The sequence below is a fragment of the Phoca vitulina genome, unplaced genomic scaffold, assembly GCF_004348235.1.
Source record: "Phoca vitulina isolate PV1807 unplaced genomic scaffold, GSC_HSeal_1.0 scaffold65, whole genome shotgun sequence".
In the NCBI taxonomy this organism is placed as follows: Eukaryota; Metazoa; Chordata; class Mammalia; order Carnivora; family Phocidae; genus Phoca; species Phoca vitulina.
In genome coordinates, this window is record NW_022589768.1 from 1,663,664 (window position 1) to 1,680,920 (window position 17,257).

The following is a 17,257-nucleotide window of genomic DNA, read 5'->3' on the forward strand; positions in this document are numbered from 1 at the left end:
TAACGACCTCGGAGCTTCTAATCAGAGCAAGACATGAGTGTCGGTAACAGAAGCGTGGGGATGTCCCTCGGTGCCAACGGGGCCCCAGCTCGGATGCCACCTGTTTCTTGGGAAAAGCTCTAACTGCAGGGAGCACTTTGTTCCCGAAACAGAACTAGCCTTGGGAATGAGGGCACTTGCCTCCCTGTCGTAGTCCGTGCTCACCCCACACAGCCTCCCTTCTAAGGAGATGACGACTCTTGATGTCTCTGGGTCAGGATCCCCCTCGAGATAACATTCCAGACCGGGTCGAGCTCAGGAAATGATGATTTCTGGGGTCTCAGGACAGACGGGGAGAGACGCGGAGTGACCTTCGCTTGACATCGAAGATCGGTGTGAGCGATGAAATCACAGTGCAGGATACAAGGAGCTCATTGTCTGAAGGCCCGTCATTGAGAAACAAACCCTAGCCTCTGGGCAATGGTCTCCTACGGCTGTCAGCAAGTCCGGTTTTACTTAGAGTTCAGACCGAGGCTTCTGCGGCCACAGCCTTCCCTCCACGCGTTAAAAACAAGAGGGGAGGATGGGGCGGGTTTGCAACTTCTGCTGGTGCTTCTTTCTCAGTTGCGTCTGTAGGGTCCCGGGGTCACACCGCCGTCTCCCGGTGGGGTGGCCGACGACCCACCAGCCTGCAGGTGCACCTGAGCCGCTCAGGGTTGGGGCCGTGCGCACAGCACCCCCACCCTCCCTGGGCCAGTGGCCGCGGCTGCCGGGCAGGGCAGGGGTGGTGTCCCGCCAGCGTGGTGCCCGGCCCGCCTGGGGGCCGCTCCTGCCCCCGCCCCTCTGCTTACAGTCAGCCCCGAGAAGCCCCGGGCCGGCACCCAGCGCGGTTTTGTGCCTCAGAAGCTGACCAGGGCGCGGAGCCGTGCCTTCCGTCCCTGACGTCCGTTCGGCCAGCTTTCCCAGCCTTCCTCGAGGGTGGTCTGAGATTCAGTCGTCCTGCCCACCATCGGACCTCAGGTCGCCGTTTGTCTTCAGGACCTGTGGCCCCAGTCACACAGGAAGTCAGTCCGTTTTCTTAGAGCGACGGCCAGTGGCTTGGATACGGGGGTGCCCACCCCCCTGGACGCAGGGTTGGGGGACTGGGCAGGGGCAGCAGAGGGGCGGACGCCCAGGCGGCTGCGTTGAGCAGAGGACAGCTCCAGAGCGGCCCGAGCGAGGCCGGGAGCAGGGAAGGTGTGAGGCTCGATCCCGTGAGACAGGGAAGGGCAGCTGGACGCTCACAGAAGGGAGCCCCTGCGGCCAGTGGGCTCTCGTGCTCCTCCATCCCTTCCTCTGTTGGCGTCCTCTGAGTCCACCCGGGGGCACCCCAGACTCTGGTCTCAGACGCAGCATTAGCCTCTGCGCCCCCCAGACGAGGAAGGGCCTGCGTGGGGTAACAGCCGGCTCCCCGGAGCCATGCGCAGATAGGGGGGCGTTGCAGCCCTGGGAGGGTTTGGCGGAGGTCTGCTGGAGGAGGGAAGGCTCCCGGGAAGGGGTGGCGACAGAGGGTGGGCTACCTGCGCCCTGGCGCTGCGGCTGTTGGGCGTGCTGGGGCAGGGCCCCCACACCGGGCGGCGTCCGCTGGTGCAGCCCATGGGCCACAGGGACAAGGGCCTTGAGGGTGGTAGAGACGGGGGCCTGCGTGCCACGGGAGGGGCGTTTCGCCCAGAGAGGCCGAGAGGAGCAGGGGTGCAGAGCGACCTCTCTCCTGGGGCCGTGTCTGGGGAGGGCAGCCTGACCTCACGGGCGCCTCCGGGAGTCCCCGTTGCCCAGTCACGGGCCCGCACGGCAGAGGGTGACGGGCTCTCTGTCTCCGGGAAAACCCATCACACACCAGAAAGCCTTCCTCCAAAGGTGAGTCTCCCCGGCAGCTGGGAGTGGGGCAGACCCTCTGGGGAGGCCAGCACGAGCCCCCCGGCCCGGGCCCACCTGGGGGGGTGAGCACCCATCCCGCCCAACAGGGCCGGCAGCGCCCCGGAGGGGAGGCCAAACCCCTTCCTCACGCTGCGTCGGGTTCAGGCCCGTCTTCCTCCCTTCCTGGCCCCCGGCCCCGTGGTACATTTTCTGGTGAGTCCCGGGATTTCTTCCTGTGCCGCAGCTGGGGTCCGCTGCCACCAGTGGGGAGCGGCGGGAATATTGTTGTGTGGGTGGGACGGCTGACATCCCAGAGCTGTCACCAACGGTCAGAGCTACACGCCGCGTCCTTCGTGTGGTTTACGGATATGCGTGTACACGTGCGTGTGTGGTTCATTTAAGGAAAGGAATGGAAACACGACTCATCCACATATTTGTAATGTTAGATTATAACTCAGGAACAACCGAGTGCCCGTTCCCAAACCTGTCATTCTTTTTTTTTTTAAGATTTTATTTATTTATTTGAGAGAGAGAGAACGAGAGAGAGGGGGGAGGGTCAGAGGGAGAAGCAGACTCCCCGCCGAGCAGGGAGCCCGATGCGGGACTCGATCCAGGGACTCCAGGATCATGACCTGAGCCGAAGGCAGTCGCTTAACCAACTGAGCCACCCAGGCGCCCCCCAAACCTGTCATTCTTGTCACTGCATGTTATCAACTGGATTTTTGTCGTATTTGGGCTCATTCTGTACCCTTTCTCCAAACACCCAAACGACCTTGCAGGCGCTCTCACGTCTGCGGTTGTGAACCCGGCCACGGGCGTGGGGTGACCCGTAAGCCTGGAACCCCAAACCCTGCAGCTTTTACTGGGCTCTCCCACCCTTCGCAAATGGGTCTAAGTGACCTTCCTGAGGTCCCACCGTCTGGTGACTTGTCTCTTCCCGGAGTTAACGGCTTATATTTTGTAGAGTTTAGCCAGTGAGCCTCTAACGTTATCCAAAAGTGAGGATAGTCGTGATTGGCAGGTTTCTACAGGGTTGGTCTTCTGTTCTTCATCCCACCTGTTTTGGTACTTTCTGCTTGATTTTGTGCAGTATTTATGCTCGTGTGCATTTTTTCCGGTTTGACAGGTTGTGATGATATTTTAGTTGTAATCCTTCCATCTGAATTTACCACCCTGTGTGATGATGAAAGCCCTGTTGATAAGGGAAGAAATTTGCGTGGTGGGCGTGTCCTGCAGAGAGCTTTCCTGGCCGACAAAATGGAGTGTTGTTGTTTCCCATAATTCTTAGACTGTGCATTGTCTAAGCTGAGAAAGGGTATCTTGTTTCTAGGTGGGAAGATGCTCAAAGTACTTCTGAGGCAGGGAGGATGGCCAGGAAGCAGCAAGGGTTGTCCTCTGTCATCTGACCGGCCACCCCGTCTGGCACACGTGCCTTGGCCACGTGAGCTCTCTTTACAGCAGGGAGAGATTCAGCGGACCCAAGAGGAACATTCCCAGACTTTCTAGACTTCTCTGTGCCTCAGCTTCCTTGGATCTAATGAATCAGAAGGGTGTTGCAGATAAGCTGGGTTGACCTTGGCAGAGAGGGGCCCACAAGCAACCAGATGAGCAGGGAGTTTGGTTGGGAGGTTGGTTTCAGTGGGTTGGGGTTAGGATTAGGGTCAAGATGCTTTGGAATGAAATCTGTTTCCGGTGGAGCCTGCTCTCTCTCTGCTCTTCGTAGAGATGTTTGGTGCTCGTGTGCTTGATGTGGTTTTGGTGCCTTTCTCACCTTGTCTGGCTGCCCACTCCTCGGCTTCTGTCTTGCAGAGATGAAGCTTGACTTGCAGTGACAGTGTCCGGCTAACAGCAGGACTTTGTTGGGGAGGAAATCATCTCTGGGGTCATCAGTCGTCCTGAGCTGTGTCTCTCTGGAAGCTGCCGGGCATTTCCCTCCCCCATGATGCCTTAGCTGTCTTTGCCTCTCAGGCAGGGGCATTCTGGCTCCAGATCCAGGACCAGGGAGCACGCCATTGAGGAGCCTGGCTCAGGTCCTGCCAAGGCAGCCCCTCTCTGAGTCTCAGGCCCCTCTTACACAGAGGGTGGTTGGGGGCGTGGTCAGATGCGGTGATCGCTGAGGCCCTGGGGAGCTGGAAGCTGCTATATAAACATGGAGGGGGTGTGTCCTGTGGGGGCAGGGGTGATCAGAGGCTGGGCTTGGGCCCCTCTTTGGAGGACTGGGGCTTTCTCCACCTCCACCTCTGTGTTGCACGGAACCTTACCTTCAGCCTAGACACACGGTGCCTTGCAGAAAACTGCCTTGCTTGGTGCCCGGGGGGGCAGGGCACCTGCCTCCTTCCCAGGGAGGGAACATCCTTTGCCCCTCTGGGGAAGCCTGAGAAGCCAGGGAAACTTCCCAGCTGGCTGTGCCTTTGTGGGCCTCCCGCAGGGCCTGTGGCCAGCCTCGCCGTGGGGCTGCACAAAATGGCTTTCCTTGGGCCTTCTCGGCTCTCCTGATGTTCTGCCCTGCTGCCCGGGGAGGGCTGGCCAGGACGGAAAGGGTGCTCCTGCTATCAGGGAGGAGGATGCACGTTCGCCTCAGGAGAGCTTCTGGGCAGGAGACAGGAGGGAAGGTGTGTGGGGCGGGCGGAGTGGACAGGCTGCATCCTGCATCGTGACCACTGTCCCTGAGTGGCCGGACTTCCTGCCCAGCGTCACACCCCCTTCCGCAGCCCCAGGCAGCATTTTCTGCACGGTGTCTCCTACCCATCTGCAAGCTGGCCTGGGGGGGTGGGGCAGGGTGCCCGAGGAGGCTCACCCAGCCTTCCCCGGAGTCCCAGGGCCAGAGCTGTGCACCGGGTGCACGGTGCAGGGCACAGGGAGGGGGACGGCGAGGAAGGCCAGTTCCGGGTGGGCTCCCGTGACTTCTTTACCCACTTTGGAACGGTGGAAGGGATCTTCCAGGGAAGGAGCAGGCGTTCCTTAGAGCACGCAGGAATGCCTTGACCGAGTGCCCCCTTTCTCCGTGATTGCCCCCACCTCCTTCCTGTGGCTGCCTCCCGTCTCCCCACAGTAAGCAAGCCCTAGCCAATCACCCGAGAGCCGTTTCTCCCGAACAGTGGGCGTCCTTCCCTGCACGGTGTTTGCCCCGAGGAGCGGGGCCCTGGCGCCACCTCCGGGAGTTTGTAGCACTCTTGGGGCTCAGCTGTCAGCTCGCGGTTCTCCCAGCTTTCCCTCCGGGATCGGGCAGCACCCCCACTTTGCGTGCTCCCCATTCCTCGCTGCTTCCCAGGCTGAGCCTGCCCTCCATCCGGCCTGCCCGCGCCTTTCTGACCCTGCTGGTCTCCTCCCAGAATACACCTGCTGGTCCCGCTGCCGGGTCGCGGCCCGCCTCTCCAGCGCCGTGGCCCCCTGGGCAGCCGCCTCTGTCCCTTCTCCTTCCGCCCCGTGGTTTTTATGCTCCACGTGCCTTTCACAGCATTTAGCTCTATCCAGGCTTCATTTCCACTGTGCAAGGCGCTGCCTCACCCTCCTGGCTAACCCCCCGGCTGCCAGAGGACGGGAGTGGGCGATCTTGTCTCCTCTCGTCCCCTCCCGATGGTGCCTGGCTCAGCACTCCTCGGACGGAGGGGGAAGGTGCCCGCCGGGCTGCCGGGGTCAGCTCGCCCCAGCACCGTGAGCTCTGCTGCGGGCCTGCCTTCCCCTGCTGGTGCGGGCAGGGGCCCTCTGTGCGCGGCTGGGGCAGGCGTCTGGTTGTGCCCGATGGCCCATCTGTTGCCCGGTTGGGAGGGTGGGTGTTCAGCCGACTCGGTACACGCGGGGCGGGCAGGCAGCCTCATCCACGTTGTTCCTTGTGTGCGGTCCGTGTCCCTCTCCTGCTCGGAGCCCTGGTGAAGCCCTAAATCCTGCCGCAGACGTCTCGTGTCTTTCCAGACCGTTCTTTAAACCCGAGTAACAGCTTCCTGCCAGGGTTGTGGAGCTGAGTTGGCCCTTACTCTCTTTCATCCTAAAGGTAGTAATACCAAGATGCAAACATTCGACCGTCCTTTCTGCTAGTTTTCATCTTAACACATCACAGAGATTGAATTCAGTGATCCCTCACGGTGCTTTTTAGATTTTAGTTGGCCAGTCGGCTGGTGAACAAGCCAGGGCTGCACCTGTTCCCGGCAGTGGGCGTGCGGGGCCCAGAGCAGAGGTCTGTCTGTGGCTTTGCCGCCTACTTGGTGGTGGAAGGGTGGCGAGGCCACATGGCGCTTCTCCCGCGAGGGCCGAAGGAAGGCACACGTCCCCGCGGACCGTGACTCCGTGAGCGTGCAGGCGTGTGTGAACGCGCCCGCCACGCGCAGATCCCGGCGTGCGGATGGAGCCCTGTTCACCTCCCGCGGCCTGAACTGTCCGTGCTTAGAGAAGCATACTTGGGTGCGTGGGAGTGATGGGAAGGTTCAGGACACATTTCCAGGGGAGACGGGGCCCCCGTCGCGGCCTGTGTGCCCCCCGCGCAGAGACGAAGGCCGGCCAGGGCGTCTGAGAGCTGCCGTGCCCGCGAGCGTGCGGAGCACCAGCCGCTAGCAGGCGGTGTGGCTCTCGGTCCCTTGGCGCCCACGGATGTGCCCTATTTTGTCCTGTCGATGGTGACCCCCGATCTGACGCGTCTCTTTCCCCCCGCCCTGCTCTTGTGCTTTCGGGAAGAGAGAACCACAGCGAGATCGAGAGGCGGCGGCGGAACAAGATGACGCAGTACATCACGGAGCTGTCGGACATGGTGCCCACGTGCAGCGCCCTGGCCCGCAAGCCGGACAAGCTCACCATCCTCCGCATGGCCGTGTCACACATGAAGTCCATGAGGGGCACCGGCAACAAGTCCACGGACGGCGCCTACAAGCCCTCCTTCCTGACGGAGCAGGTACTGCGGTCTCCGCGCGGGCTTCCTCGCCGGCGGCGTCGCTGTGGGAAGGGGACAGAGTAGCTGTCCCGGGGTGAGCGAAGCGACGCGGGGAAGAGGGGCAGGTTGAGGAACGGGTGAGATCAGGAAATTTCACTTCCTTTCTTCACGGCAGTGTTTGCGTGAACTTTGTGCCTTCAGCTTTTACGTGTCCCGTGAACCCTCGTGAGCCTCACTGTGCGCCGTGTGTGACACGGAGCTGGTCCGTGTGACGCACGTTCTGTGGGCGGTGGTGCTGACGCCAGGCTGGTGGCAGTTTGGGACGGCCGTGGTGATCATTGTGACAGGATCAGCATGGCGGGCGCTCCGCTGGCCGGTGCTCTGGGCCGGGCTGGGGTCCTCCGTCTCCGTGCGTTTTTGCACGTACTCCAAGTATTGGTCCCTGCCGTGTAGACAAGGAAGCTGTGGCTTAGAAAGGGTCCGCCGTTGGCCCGGAGAGTGTCCACGGACGGCTCGGCGGCCGGGCCAGGAGCCGGCGCAGGTGGGTTGGGCCCCGGAGTCACCCTTCTCACAGGTGGACGGGGCTTGAAGGGTCGGGAAGAGCAAAGACGCCACATGGCTGGGGGCGGGGGTCGTATTTTACAGATTGTACAAACCACTGCATGAACCCAAGGCCTGTGCTCTGTGCTCAGCCCTTCTGGGCGCCGCGCGGAGGGCAGACCCACAGACGCTGTCAGCTTCGGTTGGCTCATCTCTGAAAGGAACAGGGGCTCTGGGCCTCGCTGACCCCGAGGGCTTTTGCAGCATGAACAGAAGGATGGATCTGGAAGTCCTTGGTGTGTGGTGGTGGGCGGGGGGACGGGCCGAGAGGCGGTCGTGGGACAGTGTGCTCTGGGGGGAGGGGCAGAGCCCCACGTGAGGGAGGATCTCGTCCCCAGGGCTCCCCAGCATCGCTGGGCTCTGAGGGGGCTCCAGAGCGTGCCCAGAGAGACGGGGAGCGGGGGCTTGACACGGGGGGAACGTGAAGGCAGGGCCTCGGGGGAGGCAGGAGCAAAAGGCGAGTCTGGAGACAGAACTGTCTGTTCTGCTGGAGCTGGGACCTGTTGGAGTCGGGGGTGAGGTTCGGAAAAAGGACAAGGAGAAGGAGCGGACACGGGCGACTGCCTGCCCTCTGGCAGAGGCGTCCTCTTCCGCCATCCTGGGGGCCATGGGGTGCCTCACCTCGCAGGGGTGAGGAGGTGTGGCTGTGCCGTGGCCGTGACCTGGAGGACCGGGAGTTTGGCGCCCAGCCCCATCTCCCCCTCCGTAGGGGATGCAGGGGCCGCCCCCACCTCCTGTGGTTGTGGGGCTTCCTGAGCATGGTGTAATCAAGGGGGGACAGAAACGTGTTACGTGCCCCTAGCCACTGGGGTAAGAACAAGGCTTTTTATCTGCTCTTAATTCACAAAAGTCCTGCCGGGTCCATGTTTGAAATGAAGCTCCTCGTCCTTACGACTGAGGATTAGGAAGTGAGGAAGGAGGCAGTCATGCGCATCCCACGCGTCCAGCCCATGTTTCTCCCTTGGTTCCGTGGCACGTGGTTGGTGTTAACAGCAGCTGCATCTATTAGGCACCGACTGTGTGCCAAGCCCTTGCCAAGCCTCCACACATAAGACCTCATTTATTTTTATTTTGTTAATTGAATTTAATTTTATTTAATTCAATTAATTAACATACAGTGTATTATTAGTTTCAGGGGTAGAATTTAGTGATTCATCAGATGCATACAACACCCAGCGCTCATTCCGTCACGTGCCCTCCTTCATGTCCATCCCCCAGTTACCCCGTCCCTCCACCCCCCTCCCCTCCAGCAGCCCACAGTTTGTTTCCTAGAGTTAAGAGTCCCTTATGGTTTGTCTTTCTCTCTGATTTCATCTTGTTTTATTTTTCCCTCTGTTCCCCTATGATCCTGTTTTGTTTCTTAAATTCCACATATGAGTGAAATCATATGATAGTTGACAAGACCTCATTTAACCTCACAAAATCCCACTGAGAAGAACCATGGGAAGAAACGGAAGCTGAGGACGGTAACGTGCCCAGAGGTGCACGGCTGAGAGCTGTGGATGAGAGCCTTCTTTTCCTCCAGAACCCACGCTCGCAAGCCTTCCTGTTGGTTTAACCGGAGAGCGGAGGCTCGGGACCTTGATCACGAGTGACAGGCTCCCAGAAGACAAACCTGGGGGTGGGGGTGGGGGTGCGGGAGGTGGACAGAGGGGCCGTGATGAAGGTGAGGCTCCGTCCCGTAAACCTTCCCACAGCCCTCAGCCTCTGCCCCCGTCCTGCAGCTTTCCCAGACATCCTGCTCCGTGTTTTAGTCCTTCCTGTTGGAAGCTCTTCCGACACTGAAAATAAAACCGCTGACCCATTCTCTGAGCTAAGGGGGCGGCCCGGAGACACGGATCAGCAGAAGTGCAAAGCAAGGGAAATGGACAAAATAAACTTTTCCTTAGACAATGCCGTATAGTCTCCTTCCCCCGTAGGTTCCCAGGCGGAGGATGTAAGGATTCTGACCCAGCCAAGGGCTCAGGGCCCCCAGATTCTGCTCACGAGCAGCAGACCCCCGTTTTCTGAGCTTCGGGTCCTTGGAGCGCCCTGGGGCCGGGCCAGTGGCGTCAGGGTCCCACCTTTTGCATGTGTGCGGCTGGTGCCTAATTGGTGTTCCCCTGAGGCTTCTGTGCCAGGTGACATCGGAACAAAGGATTCCCAGCAGGAAGTGTTTGCCGACTGCTGACCTTTGTTCTTCGGACGTCATCAGCTAAGGGGTGTCTGGAGACACACCTGTGGGCGCAGGGGCATGCGGGGGCGGGGCGGGGGCATTAGCGCCTCAGGCCCGAGGAACGGAGCCCGTTGCGTTGAGCTTGATGTGAGAAGGACGCCGTAGGCAGCCACACTTGAGCTGCGTTCAGGCAAAGAAAAGACATCTTTTAACAAAGCTGACTTGGCTCCATTCACACCCCTCTGGGGATGATGGCAGGGCTTCCTGCTGCCCGTTCATTGATTCCAAGCCGCTTTCTTCCTGCCTTTTCTGACAGTCATGAGCCTGGTGAGTCAATGTGACCCCAGGGCTGGGGCCACTAACCTCTCTTCTCACTGTAAAGTGATATGGACAATGGGCTGTGCCGGGCCGCCTCCCAGCATTGCTCTGTCTGTCCAGGAGTTCTGGACGTTTGACAGATGTGCTGATGTGCGGAGAGACTCTTGTATCCGCTGCCGGCATTCAGCTGGGAGTGCAGGACGAGAGGCGGCGGGCGTGCACCACCATCGTGGGGCAGTGGCTGGGAGACTGTCCTCGCTCTCCACTCTCTCTTCCCCTTCCCTTCCTGCCACCTTTTGTACCGAGCACTGTGTGCTGGGCCTTTCTTGTGCAGTTTGAAGATGTAGGTGAGGCTGTTCACAGCTCTGGCAGCACGGCACATTCTGGTGATCACTCTTGCTTTCCATCCCCGCCGGGCTGGAAGTTTCCTCTCTCCCTAAGAGAGGGCTGGTTAAATCAGGACCAGCAGTGTTTACAGTAGCTGAATCTTAGAGCTAGGACAAGCTTTGTGCATTTTAAGCTTATTTTTCAATTATAAAAATCCAAGTTTCTAAAACTATTTTTGTGTCACAGCGAGGGAGTAAAAGTTGAAGGTTGCTGATGTGAAAATTTAATTAGACTGGGTTTGTCCGTGCTCTGTCCTCATCTCGATCTTTTCTTCCCAGGAACTGAAGCACCTCATCCTCGAAGCAGCCGATGGATTTCTGTTTGTAGTCGCGGCAGAGACAGGACGAGTGATTTACGTGTCTGACTCCGTCACCCCCGTTCTGAACCAGCCCCAGTCAGAGTGGTTTGGGAGCACCTTGTATGAACAGGTGCATCCTGACGACGTGGAGAAGCTGAGGGAGCAGCTGTGCACCTCAGAAAACTCGATGACAGGTCAGTGTGGCTCCCTCCATGAGACTGTTTGACCCTGGAGACAAATGTCTCAGTAAACAGATCAGGAAGCTGGAGGTCAGAAAAAGTTGCCTAAAGGTGAGGGCATATATTTGATTCGGCTTGTGCAATGGCTTCATTTACCCTGGAACTTGTGAAAAATTCATTTTTTTTTTTAAATGTTTTATTTATTTATTTGTCAGAGAGAGAGCACAAGCAGAGAGAGCTACAGGCAGAGGCAGAGGGAGAAGCAGGCTACCTGTTGAGCAGGGAGCCCGATGCGGGGCTCGATCCCAGGACCCTGGGATCATGACCTGAGCCGAAGGCAGACGCTTAACTGACTGAGCCACCCAGGCGCCCCTGAAAAATTCATATTTTTTTTTAAAGATTTTATTTATTTGACAGAGAGAACAAGAGAGCACAAATAGGGGGAACAGTAGAGGGAAAGGGAGAAGCAGGTACCCCGCCAAGCAGGGAGCCCGATGTGGGGCTCGATCCCAGGGCCCTAGGATCATTACCTGAGCCAAAAGCAGACGCTTAACCATCTGAGCCACCCAGGCGCCCCTGAAAAATTCATTTTTAATACATGAATTTTTTTAATTCATTTTTTTCCTGTGTTTTACCTGCAATTAGGGGATGTTGTCACTAGGAGGCGATATTGGTACATTAGCCAGAACCACATATTCTGTAATAAGGTTTATGCCTCAAGTGTTGCATTACGTGTGATCCTGATCATGGTCGTTTATTACCTAGGCTTTAGTTTGCTGCCATGGAGTTCCTTATTGCAACATTTAAATAAAGCCCGTTTTGCTATAATGCAACATGCATGTACCTGGCAATCACTGCAGTATACAAACCCTTGAAATAAAAACTGCAGGGCTTATGGGGAAGAAGTGGGTTAGGACCACACAGTCAAGAATGAATCACTGACAGAGAAAAACAAGAATAGGAACCTAGTAGAAATGGGAGCATAATTTTATACATTAAATGCTTAAGAAATTCATAAATATAAGCATAACTATGGTTCTGGACCTTGAGGCTGGCGTGAGATTTACTCGTGGAGGTGAGTCCTGGAAGGGTTGCCCCTTGTGTGTTTTTGTGCCGTGGTACAAGGATAGTCCTGTGAAGTTAGACGTCAGAAGAGAGTTGTGACAGCAGATACGGATGGGGTGACTCATAACACATGACAACCTGGGGCTGGCAGGTGTCCGAGGGGTGTGTGTGTGTGTGTGTGTGTGTGTGTGTGTGTGTGTGTGTGGTTCCGTTCGGCTGGGTGCACTTTTCCGTGTGTAGCGCTTCTTGCGGACAAAATCACGCATAAGCAGACACAAAATTCACATTATGCTCAGGTTGTTTCCCCCATCAATTGCTCACATTAGAACACATTTGCATTTTCCGAACAAGTGTTGGAGGAGGGCTGGCTGTGCTGTGATATTTGCATTCCTCTGTACGGTGGATATATTTGTGCTGTCAGGCCCCTGCCGTATCGAGAGCAGCTGGGTCTGCATTTACTTCTGTGTCCGCCCACAGAGCCTCCCTCAGTGCTTTGCACATAGTAGGCGTTCAGCTGAAGCCTGGTGAATGAGTCAGTGCTTTGCTGATTGTAGGAGTCTGCTCGGGCTGCCGTAAGACATACCACAGAACGTGGCCTGAACAGCAGAAATTTATTTTCTCTCAGTCTTGGGCTCTAGAAGTCCAAGATCCAGATGTTGGCGGGTTTGGTTTCTCCGGAGCCTCTCTCCTTGCCTGTCAGTGGCACCTGCTCGCTGCGTCCTCACGGGTCTGCTTTGTGGCCGGGCGCCCCTGATGTCTCTCTCCTCCTGTAAGGACACCAGTCACAGGAGATGAGGGCCCCACTCTCAAGGCTTTATTTAACGTGGATCATCTCCTTAAAGGCCCCATCTCCAAATGCAGCCCCGTTCTGAGGTTCTGGGGGTTAGGGCTTCAATGTACTGATTTTGAGGGGACCCAGTCCAGCCCATAACACTCCTGATGAGACTGAGTTGAATGTTTCCAGAAGCGACAGAGCACAGCTGTTTCTGGAGATGCTGGTAGCGTTCCCGGCGCTGGTGTCAGTGACGTATTAAGAGGAGGGGGAGGGCGGGGGGTTCAGGTGTGAGGACGGGGTCTGTGCTGTGCTCCCCTCGTGTCTCTGTAACTGTGACACCTGGCCCGCCACGGAGCTCCATGCGTAGGTCAAACGACGACGCTAAAACAGACTCAGACGCGCTCTGCCGTCCCAGCCTTGAGCCGAATTAGAGAGCTCCATATAGAAATTTCTAAGGAAGACACCTTACAAAGTTAAGCATTCCAGAGGGATGTGAAAAGGAAAATAAATAAATTTAGCTGTTGACAGCTAAAATCGCCTTTTCCGTAAAGAGCCGTCTTTCCCTAGACTTGTGTGTCCGACCACAGGAGGTGGCTTTGTGAAACCCAGTCCGGAGCCCGGGCTGGGGCAGATGGCGGCGGGAGTGATGGCCACGGGGAGGTCAGGCTCTGGACATGGGTTTAGCTAACTGACTCACTGGAGCGGAGTGGACCCTTCTGCCCATGGGAAGCTTTAATGGCAGAGTTTAAAGGGGCAGTGTGAACCCCATTTGGACAGAGTGTCCTCGGGGTGGGCCCTGGACGGTGGCCCCAGCCGCCAGAGCTCGGGGAGTGGAGGCATTCCCCCAAGAAGACAGAAGACCTGGTGGACGGTGACCAGCGAGGCCTCTGAGCTTCCTTCCGCTAGAGCTCCTCTTACGAGGAGCAGGGCAGGCTGGGGAGGGGTTCCTGTGCTCAGGGAGGAAGAGAGGACTGGTTCTCCCAGGGCTGCAGAGGTGTGAGGTGACTCCCAGCACATACAACCTGAAAGCTCGTAGACCCAGTGGGGAGCTTGGAAGAGCTCAGTGCAGCGGGGAGCTGCGGCTTGGACGGGCTTCGGGTTTCGCGGGCGCTCAGGACTGGGGCAGGGGCTGGGCTCTCCGACCAGCCAACACGTAGCTGTACTAAAACTCAGAATAACAAACCTCGGGGATGACATGCCTCTGGTCATTGGACTGGAGTCTCAACCTCCTGTCTCTTCATTGCAGGCCTGGCAGGCAGGGCCGTGGCCCCCCAGTGGGGGTCAGGGTGGGAAGGTGTGGGGCAGGGGCCGGGCCTCGTCCGTGGGACCTGCAGGTGGCCTGTGCTGGCTTGTGGGGCGTTGAGTGGGCGCGGCAGGAGGGGACAAGTCGCCCCGTGATGGCGGCGGGCCCACACACTCCCGCGCTGGCGGGGCCCCCGGGGAGGGGTGCTTGCGCAGAGTCGCAGGGTCTGTGGCTGGGGTACCGGTGGAGTTACCTGTCCCCGCTGCAGAGGCGGGGATGACGTGTCGTGGGGGGCATGCTGCGGTGGCGGGGGCCGGGCTCCGTCTGCCGGGGTTCATGCAGGCGGGGAGGGTGGAGCCCTCACCCACAGCAACGGAGCTGATAGAGAAGAAGCCGGGCAGGCAGCCCGAGGCCCTGTTCTGAGTCTCCCTTCCTGACCCTCCTTCCCCTCCTCCCCGCCCAGGAAATTCCCAGCTCCCATTCTCCACTCTTGCCCATGGCCCCCATGTAGAATTGAATGCACTGATTCAAGAAATGGGGGGAGCTGGAGGAGAAGCTGGAGGATGAAGAGCTACGTCCTGGGCCATGGGCCCCGTGGCACCCCACCCCGTGGGCCTGCTCGCTGGCTGGCAGGGCCCATGGGGAGATGGGTGGCATCGGCCCCGGACGCTCAGGAACGAGCATGTTCCTTCCCCAGGACTTGGATGGGCAGTGGGCCGAGGTGGGCATGGCTGAGGTGCTCTCGTCATGGCTCGTGAGAGCCCCACGTCTCTCAAGGGCTTATCTTGGCAGGAGCTGAAAGGGACCCGCATCTGAAGCTGAGTAACTCTGCTTGTAAACCTGGAGGCTCTGTCCCCCAGGGCCTGGGGACAACGGGACTCTCCCTTCATAGGTGTGATCGGAACGTTGAGGACACGGGATTCTAGAGGGTCCTAGGGGCGGGTCACCAGGTGGTGGTGCCTTCCTCCCAGAGATGAGAGGTGGAGAGGGAGAAGCAGGCTGCCCACCGAGCAGGGAGCCCGACGTGGGGCTCAATCTAGGATCCCTGAGACCATGACCTGAGCCGAAGGCAGACGCTCCCCCAAAGGGGTCACCCAGGCGCCCCCAGAGACCTCTATGCTTACAGAAAAGTGGCTGAGCAGCCAGCTTGGGTTCAAGTGACGGAAAACCAACCCCAGCTGGCTTGAGTGGAAAAGGAACTCTGTTAGCTCACGTCCCTGGAAGGGCCTTCTGACTTCAGGCACAGACACTGATCACACACTGCTAACAGTCATTCCTCATTATCCACGGCTTTGCACTTGCAAATTTGCCTCTTAGCAAAATTTGTTTGTAACCCCAAAACCAGTATGCAGGGAGCGTTCGCGGGCATTTGCACCCGTGCGTGGGCGGGGGTTGGGGGGTGAGGACTGGAGTCGCGGGGGCGCACGTTTCTAGCCAAGGTCAAACGAGATGATGCTCTGCCCTCTGTTATAGCCCTTTCTCGCTGGAAATTAGCACTCTTCTTCTAGTGTATTTCGTGCCTTGTTGTTTGCATTTCTGTGCTTTTTGATGGTGATCTTGCAATTTAAAGTGACCCTCGAGTGCTGGTGGTTGAGTGCAGGGGGCGGTCGTGTGTCCGAGCAGCTTCTCAGACGTGGGGCACGGTGCCTGTGGCCGGCAGTTCGGGGGTAATGAGAACAGCATTCGGTAAGGTGTCTTTACGCAGAAACACACCTAAGACACGGTTCTGTATCCACGGGGTGACAACCGGGCTGTGTCCGGAGGCTGGCAGGAGCCCGTCTTCCCGGCAGCAGCGGCTCAGTGTTTGCCGTGACGATGAAACCTAACTGTGGTAGGTAACAAGACTCGGCTGGACGTCTTCTCCCCATCTCCCAGCTTTGTTGTACAAAGCACTGCACATGCTCAGTGCGTACGCTTCGACGAGTGTGGACACACGCGTGCACCCACGATACCGTCCCCACCGTCAGGGTGCTCAGCGTGTCCAGCAGCGCCAGAAATTTCCTCGTGGGTTTTTTGTGGCTTTTTTCTTCCCTTCCTTCCTTCCCTCCTTCCTTCCTTCCTTTTATTCTTCTTTCTTTTCATTCTTCCTGTTTTTGTGGTAAGAACACTGGACATGAGCTCTATCCTCGTACCGTGTTTTAAAGCACGCGTTTCTGCCTTGTTAACCACGGATACAGTGTTGCCCAGCAGGCTCTAGAACGTATCCACCTGGCGTAACTGGAATTTTGTACCCAGTAAGCACCACCTCCCCAGTTCTCCGTCCCCCAGCCTCTGGAAACCGTCCTTCTGTTCTCCGCTTCTGAGTTGACTACTTTAGATTTCTCCAGAAGGGGAATCATGCAGTGCTTTTTTGGAGACAGGCTCATGTCACTTAGCGTAACGGCCTCCAAGTTCATCCATGCTGTCGCAAACGATAAGATTTCCTTTTTTTTTTTTTTTTTAAGGCTGAATGATATTCCATTGTACGTGTATACCATGTTTTCTGTGTCCATCTATCTGTTGGGGGCATCGGGCTTGTTTTTGTATTTTGGCGGTTGCGAACATGGGGTGCAGACACCTCTTTGAGATCCTGATTGCAGTTCCTTTAGGGCGGACGCTGTACCCAGAAGGGGGATGGCCTGGGCTGGGCGGATTCTCAGGCAGGCCCTCCTCATCCAGCAGAGGTGTTATTAGCAGCTCTGAGCTTTTATTGCCAGCTCAGCAACACCGGCAGAAACAGACTGCCTTCTCTGGGAGCTCCAGCAAATATCCCAGGACCGGCTCCCTGGGCTCTGCGTGGGCCACCCGCCCCGCCCTGCCCAGTTACGGTGCCGAGGGAGTCTCAGCTAGGGTGTGAGGCCAGGTCTCTTCCCCAGGCGCGTGGGCCTAAAGGTTAGGGGGAGGTGACTCCCCACGGGAAATCGGGGCCCTCTCACTGATGGGAGGAAGGCTTACTGGCCGGCTGGGAAAGCTGGCCTCCGTGGTGTTAGAGGTGATCCTTACGGGAAAGAATGGGGCTTTCTACGGGATGCGGAGCACATTCTCATCTTCCAGGGAATGCTTGGGATATTTGGGTTACAGGCTCCTGAGTTGGAGGTGGTGCTGATGTCAGGTGTGGAAGATGGGAGGGATCAGATCAAAGTTCAGGGGCTGGTTTGCTGCAGAAATATTTCTTGTGCATGTCTGAGTGACCTGGGCCCCAGCCCACATGCTGTGGGGAAGGAGGGGAGCTGAGGAGAGGCCCAGAGCTTTCCAGGTGATCCTGCCCCGAGGGGTGGGGTTCGGATGGCAAGCAGCACCGCGAGCTGCCCGAGGGAGCCCAGAGGGAGCAAGGTCTCTGTGTCTGTGGCCTTCCCCAAGCTCCCCCCTAACCCCCGCCGAGGCCGCTGAACCCTGGCAGACCTTGATCCTGGGGAGCAGAAACTGGAGACCTCCCATCCGGGACCTGGAGCGCTGCCCTGTGTAGGAAGTGCCCAGCTCCCCAGCTGGGCCTCGGGTGTGGAAAAGGGTAACCCGTGGACT

At 58.0% G+C, this 17,257-nt stretch overlaps 1 protein-coding gene across 5 annotated transcripts in view; it reads left to right on the forward strand.

The window, feature by feature from the left end:
* ARNT2 (aryl hydrocarbon receptor nuclear translocator 2) overlaps positions 1–17,257 on the forward strand; it is a 156,962-nt gene that overhangs the window by 44,295 nt on the left and 95,410 nt on the right. For all 5 annotated transcript variants that reach the window (XM_032392058.1, XM_032392062.1, XM_032392061.1 and 2 more), the window contains 2 exons: positions 6,544–6,757; positions 10,475–10,688. In XM_032392058.1, the coding sequence (XP_032247949.1) occupies positions 6,544–6,757; positions 10,475–10,688 (428 nt within the window). The remainder of the gene's footprint in view (positions 1–6,543; positions 6,758–10,474; positions 10,689–17,257) is intronic.